Source organism: Myotis davidii, unplaced genomic scaffold (genome assembly GCF_000327345.1).
Source record: "Myotis davidii unplaced genomic scaffold, ASM32734v1 scaffold199, whole genome shotgun sequence".
NCBI classification, from domain to species: Eukaryota; Metazoa; Chordata; class Mammalia; order Chiroptera; family Vespertilionidae; genus Myotis; species Myotis davidii.
In genome coordinates this window covers 1,812,106-1,819,469 of record NW_006290680.1, presented here as the reverse complement: position 1 = coordinate 1,819,469, position 7,364 = coordinate 1,812,106, and the positions used below count along the sequence as shown (strand labels likewise).

Genomic DNA, 7,364 nt, shown 5'->3' with positions numbered 1-7,364 from the left:
GTCGTTATCTCCCGAGGGGTCCCAGACTGCAAGAGGGCACAGGCTGGGCTGAGTGACCCCCCCTGCCCCCCAAGTGCACAAATTTTTGTGCACCGGGCCTCTAGTATATAATAAAAGCCTAATATGCTAAGTGTCCAGTTGACCAATTGGCCATTCAACCAATCAAAGCATAATATGCTAATGCTATGCTAAGGTCCATGATCCCTAGGTGGTCTGCCTTATTCTCTTTGCATAAGAGTTTTCTTATGTTTGTTTTATGTATAATGTCCAGTGGTTTTAGCTGTACTTAGAGTGAGGAGTGAAGAAATGTGCACCTCCCCAGAAGCATAAGTGTGCATTGCATTTTACAAATGAATTTCTGGGACTTTGCAGAAGACAACAAAACCTTACCAGGACTCAGGCACCATTTACTATTTTTTCCCTGGCTTTGAGGAGTGGAGCTAATTTCATGAATTCTGGATCCCACAGGCTACTGTAGCATTGTCCCCAACTTACTTCATTGCCTAAATAATCTCTCCTTTTCTCCTGGTCACTACCTAAAAGTTATCAACTCTTTTCTTTTGGTTCTAGTTTGGAGAATGTGTGATATTTACTTTGGCTTCCATCAGCTCTGATTCCTGTAATAGTAATAATGACATCACTTTTCCCAGAATAGGAAATAATTATTTTTCGAAGCTATGTTTTCATGTCTCTCTACGGTGAATTGGGGAGTGGTAGACTGAGGCAAATCAGCATGAAGCTTCAGACCCTGGACCTGAGGAAAATTGAGTACTGGTCTTGACAATTAAAATCCCAAATTCTTCCATTTTGGTCATAGCTTATTCTGCTACTTATTTTGTCTGGAATTTGGGGTGTGTTTTTCATAGACAACTCTGTTGCCAAAGAAATGAAAGCAATACCTTATACTTATGTGGAACTTGACTCTTTCCAAAGAACCTTTTCCCTTTGTTTCATTTGATTCTCACCTCAACTTTGTGAAGTAAACACTTCAGATATTACTGCCCTCCTTTGAGAGCTGAGCAAATTTAGGCCCAGGAAATTAAAGAACTTGGTCAAATTCTCTCAGCTACTAGATGTTAAAGCTCAACCTAGGTATTCTCTCGATATTCTGGTATTCTCTTTTCCAATCAAGTATTCTTTTCATAATGAAGAAGGGAGAAGGTATTTCAGCTGTGCATACATGCACCGTCCTCCCGGCAGCGCTTCTATGGAAAGGCAGTCACCAGACCTCCTGCAGGCCAGGCCGGTGAGAGCTGTTCAGTAAAGTTTACCTGTCTAACTGGTCAGTCTTTGATCTTGGAGACCTTTGAGCACTGAAGGGGTTGCAGCAAAGTTTTCTTATAGTAAGGTAAAACTCCTTTGGAACTACATTTTGATTCATTTATAAAATTGATGCCAATATTATTTCTTTTGCTCTTGAAACCTCTAAAACCTGAGCTATAAATACAATATAATCTAAAGCAGATGGAGTGGAGAGTGGCTTCCCCCAGATTTTGAGGTGGGAAGATTATGTAACAGGTTAAGCTTGATTTCTAGTTCATGTGCTAAAGTAACAAATGCAGAAAAACAGCCAACATCTGAAGCAAGCCTGCTGCCCTACCCCTACTCCCCTCCCCTCAGGAAGATCAGCAAGCAGGGTTCAAGAAGCCCAATAAGCCTATCATCCATACCTAGAGTAATTCCTCTGAATTCAACACCTGGATGCAGAAAGGTTAACAGTTAATAGATTGGGAGACTCTTAGCATTGCAAGAAGCCCTAACAAACGTCTGAGTTTCCATCCCTCGGCAACTTCAATGTCAGGGGGTCATTCAGGTAGGTTCAGGTACTTCCAGGAGTCCATGGGGGAAGAGGAGGAATGTGCTGCCCTCCAGGGAAGCCCATTTCATTGGGTGATGCTCCCTTACACTGACCCAGATATCTGGCTCCAGTTGGTTCCATAGATTGTGTCTGGTTTTCTTTGGTACTGCAAAGAACAAAACTCTTCTTTCTTTCCTCTCTGATAGGATTTTAATTCTTGAGGCCAGTTAGCAACCTTAATCTCTTTAAGTTTGCAGGTGCAGTTTCCCTGGTTTCTCTGCCTTTCTTCATATCACATCGTCTCCAGACCCTCACTACTCTGGTGCCTTTCAGAGCACACTGTGACAGCTGTCCTCTTCAAATGTGGCAGACGAAGAATCATGGAATGGTAGAGTTAGAAGGGACGTTTGAGATGATCTAGTGCGGCAATCACCAACCTTTCCGACCTTCGCGGACCACCGGTTGGTGGCCGCTGCTCCAAAGGTTTCCTTAAACCAGCAGTCGTCAACCTTACAGACCTCACGGACCACCAGTGGTCCACAGACCACCAGTTGGTGACCGCTGATCTAGTGGACTCCCTTTCCCCAATCTCTCCCTCTGTTTAATAGCAGAAGAACTTTGGTAAACAGATTTCAGATGCAGCTGGAGTCCATGAACCTACAGAGACCTTCAAAAGCAGTTGGTCTAAAAGTATACTTGTGTTTAGAATGGCCTGGAGTCTTTCTTTACCACACCCATTATTGACGGAAATTAACATCTCTTAGAACAGAAATAGGAGTAGTGCCTCTGAAATCTCCACGGTGAGCCTGAGAAAGATTCTTACAGGGAAATATAATGCCTAATGGTCTGATCCCATTTTAAGAAAAATTCGGTTTGGAACTGAAAAATCACCCTTTTCTTCTGAGTTAAGAGTTTGAGGGTTCTCTGAACACAACAGTAATATTTGGATGTAGACTACTTCCAGCCTTACAAGCGCGGTCCCCTTCAGTTAGGCATTACTCTTATCCTTGTTCTAGAAAAGAGGAAGCTCAGTTTTGTTTTGTTTTGTTTTGTTTTTTTAAATTTTTTTTTATTGCTTAAAGTATTACAAAGGGTATTACATATGTGTCCTTTTTTTCCCCCCGCCCTTGACAGTCCCCTGGCCTCCCCTATCCCCCAGTGTCTTATGTCCATTAGTTATGCTTATATGCATGCATACAAGTCCTTCGGTTGATCTCTTACGCCCCCCCCCCACTCCCTTCCCCTCCCCTGCCTTCCCTCTGAAGTTTGACGGTCTGTTCAATGCTTGTTTGTTTCTGGATCTATTTTTGTTATGGGTGCATATATCCTTCCTGATTGGTGTTTCTGGTTTCTTGGGATATATTCCTAGACGTGGGATCACAAGGTCAAATGGGAGTTCCATTTTTAATTTTTTGAGGAAACTCCATACTGTCTTCCATAGTGGCTGCACCAGTCTGCATTCCCACCAGCAGTGCACGAGTGTTCCTTTTTCTCCACATCCTGGAAGGTCAGTTTTAATCTGCTTCAAAAAAAGTTAAAGGACAAAAGCAGTGTCTCGCCTGCTCACATCTTTTTCTAAATTCCATGATCTCTCCATTTTATGTTACTGACCTTTGATGTGTATTTACTTTCCATATGAAGTTTATGCAGGAATGGAAGGATGCTTGATTTTCCTGCAAAATGGAAACGGCTGTGGGATCTTTCTAACTCCGTCATTGTACCTCCTGTTGCCTTGACACCGAGAGCTCTTGTCGTCTCCCCCTGGTGAACTCCTGTTTGTTCTTTAGTGTGAAGCTCGGAAGTCACTTCTTGGGTATCTTTCCCTGACCTGATTTGGGTCTGGTAGAGTTGGTGACTCTTGTTTGTCCGCTGTGTTTAGGAGCACTTACCACACTGCATGGCCAGGATAATGTGTCTGTCATGCCATCAGACCACGGGCTCCAGAAGGACCAGGGTTCCATATTTCCCGCTGTCATAGCCCCAGAACCTAGCACAGTTACTGGCACTCGAGACACTCATTGTTTGCTAAATGTAGGAAGACTACTCAGCCAGCCTTTAATGAGGGCATAGAGGGAATTCTCTGGGTCTGCAGGTCCCACAGGATCTGTGCTGCCACTGTTACCACCTACACCTCCACCCAGACCAAACAGGGGAGGCAGCCAGGCCTGGAGGAGCAGCCACGAGCTAGGGAGACTAGACCTTATGTTTTCAGGTAAGAACAGAGCCCTACAACCTCAGAGAAGTAATGGCCTGGAATTAAGTTACGCTTAGTACCGACCATGCTTTGGATATAGCGCAGTGTGCCTTCTACCCCCCCAGAGGTAATGCTTCACAAGGGTTAGAGCTCACCAGTCATGTCAGACCTGGGTTTGCATCCCATGCACCACTTAGACGCTGGGTAATACTGGACAAGTTTGTCAACCTCCCCACTCTGCAATTTCCTCTTGTCTAAAATCCCCTCATAAACAAATGGAAATGTATATAAAGTACAGTATCTAACTCAATAGACTTCTGTTGCTGATATTGTTGCCGTTTTATTATGTTAGGAAACCTTCCTGAGAGTACACATTTTATTTTATTTATTTTTTTAAAGTATATTTTATTGATTTTTTACAGAGAGGAAAGGAGAGGGATAGAGAGGTAGAAACATCGATGAGAGAGAAACATCGATCAGCCGCCTCCTGCACACCTCATACTGGGGATGTGCCCGCAACCAATGTACGTGCCCGCAACCAATGTACATGCCCTTGACTGGAATCGAACCTGGACCTTTCAGTCCGCAGTCCGATGCCCTATCTACTGAGCCAAACCAGTTAAGGCAAGAGTACGCATTTTAGTTGAAAAAGAAATACTGAGTGATTACCTTATAGTTGGGACTGTTAGTATTTCTTCAGTCCCAGCAGCCATTTGTTGGACATTTGTCTTATACCAGCCAATTAAACGCATTATACAATCAACCCATTTACACCCCACAGTCACCCAATAAAAGTATTATCTCCATTTTACAAATGAAGAACTGAGCCTGAGAGAGATGAAAACATCTTGCCCAAGGCCAGATGAACTGTCAGACTCCAAACCATATGCGTGCTCAAGATGGAGAAATTGCCAGTTATAGTCAGTTTCCTTTGTTTTGACATTCTTGTTGTCAGCACTCTCTGGGACCCTTCCCTCTGAAATGATTGACTCGTACCTCTTCAAAGGTGAACATTTCCTTCCATTGTTCCTTGTAGGCAGAACCTGAGATAACTAGTTCAGCCGCTGGGCTTTGGGTGTGCTTGTGTGACCCCCGTCTGTCACTGCTGTCCACACCACACACTCCCATTAGGTGGCTATTAACCAAAGTTATGACATATTTCTCCATTCTGTCCTTTCTAGAGAGGCGACATGCCTCCAAGAGAGGGCAGGATTCAGAAAGGGTGGTTGGTGTATAACTGCAGCAACAGAAACCGTTAGATTGACTGGAAGGGAAACCTGATGTCGTGTGTGCCTGCCTCACACCATGCTGGGAGCCACCCCATTTGTGTGGGGTATGGTGATGCCCACAGCAGCCTCCCATGGGTCATAATAAGGAACGTGTCAGCTCCGGTGCCTGACTCCCGCGTTGTATAGGCTGTAGAACATTCCTCAGTCTGAAAGTGTTGGTAATTACAAATTTCAGCTTTCAGAGGATCTCCGTGGATACTAAGGATACTGGAAAATGTTCTTGATGGCAGGAAAGGCTATAAGGCATGGCTGTGGGCTTTTTTTGCCTATTTTTTAGCTACCTAAGCAGTGGGAGGGGATGAGCTGGCATGTTTAAGTGCTACTTCAAAAGTATATTTCATTCTCCAAAACAGAAGTTTCAGCCGGACCCTCTTGTCCCTTGTTTTTCATAGCCAGTGGCTGAAAGTGTAGGCTCCCCTCAGACTACTGTGTTTGAAACCCAGCTCTGCCACTTACTAGCTGTGTGACCTTGGGCAAGTTACAGAGCCTTTGGAACAACTTGTTTTCTGTAAAATGTGGTTGGTAATACTTTCTCCCCTGTAAAGCAGTTCTGAGAAGTAAATGAGACACCATGTAAAGGGTTTTCCACTGTGCTTTAAGTAACACATAATTCTCAGTAATGTTAGCTCCTCTCACTATTCTAGTAAGAAACAAATGCATTCAAAAAATGCACCCCTACTCCTGTTGCCTTTTCAGAGTGTTCTCTTTCAGGGCCTCCCAAGAGAGTGGCTTGAAATAGTTTTTTTAAAGAGAGATGGGAGAGAGAGAGAGAGAGAGATCAGTTGCCTACTACACACGCCCCAACCGGAAATCAAACCTGAAACCTGGGTATGTGCCCCAACCAGGAATCAAACCCTCCACCTTCGTGTGTATAGGACAACGCTCCAACCATTGAGCAACACTGGCCAGGGTGAGAGTGGTTTGAATTTTAACTATTGTCCATCATAGGTGTCTGTCCATTGCTCTATGCCTGGGTTACTGGCCCCCTGTGCTATGTGTTCGTCCCAGAGGCAGTAAGCATCTTCTGTAAAGGACCAGGTAGTAAATATCTGGGCCAGGGGCCACATCAGTCTGTCACACATCTTCTCCCTCTCCCTTTCCCCTTTTCCTTCTTCTTCCCTGTAAAAATCTAAAACCCATTCTTACCTTGAAGGCTATACAGAACAGTTAGCTCGCCTACCTTTCTCGTCTGACCTGTGCTCTAACATGGCCAAAGTCTTTGCTCCGGGGTCATTCTCCCATCATTCAGATCAACAGATATTGGTCAAAAACAAGTTTTCACGTTAAAAATGGAGTCCAGTGGAAAAACAGCACTCTCTCCTCCCACTCCCACATTCCATATGCCTTATATACAAGGAGCTTTTAAGGTTCCATTCCTGAAACCAAGGAGTTCTTGAAGGAATCCATTAGTGCCAGTTTGAACAATGCTCCAACTTGGATAAGCTTCATGCCTGTGATACTACTCCAGATTCAACCAGAGCCTCAGAGCGAGAATTTATTTTTAAATTCCTGGGACTTTGCACCATCAGTCTCAAACCTGCAGCAGCCATGTTTCAGGGAAATAGCATTTTTTTGTTGTGACTAAAGCAAGCTAACCATAGTGAACATGAGCATGATACTTTTCACAGCAGAAATGTAGGCACAACCTTTGTGAAATGACTATTACATTGCATGGTAAAGCAAATATTTAAATTCACAGCTAAAATAGTGCTTGTAAAATGTAACTGCCAGGGAGAACATTCAACTTCATCATTCTTTGAGCTGTAATTCTCTGCATTCCACACAGTTCAGGGGAAAAGTGCTTATTTTAAATAAACTGCTTTCTGGCTCTTTTACAATTGTGCCTCAGTGAGCCTCATTTCTCAGGGGCCGTGGCCTTGGAGCTGCTCCTGGGCAGATTTCTGCATGTTTGTTCCTTCTGAACAAGGGCTGCCTGGGTGCTTTCCTCGGAGCTGCAGCTTTGCTGATGGCCTCCTTTATCCCCAGGAGAGTTCCAGTGACGGAGGGGATGGCATTTTTGGTGAGAAGAAGGATGACAGCCGGGCAGGTGAGACTGTGACCTTCTGAAGGCAAAGAAAAGTAA

The 7,364-nt window shown here is 44.2% G+C and overlaps 1 protein-coding gene across 1 annotated transcript in view; it reads left to right on the top strand.

Annotated features, from left to right (window-relative positions):
* CHD6 (chromodomain helicase DNA binding protein 6) overlaps positions 1-7,364 on the top strand; it is a 127,364-nt gene that overhangs the window by 95,034 nt on the left and 24,966 nt on the right. The window contains exon 26 of the mRNA XM_015563946.1: positions 7,268-7,328. Coding sequence (XP_015419432.1) covers positions 7,268-7,328 — 61 coding nt within the window. The remainder of the gene's footprint in view (positions 1-7,267; positions 7,329-7,364) is intronic.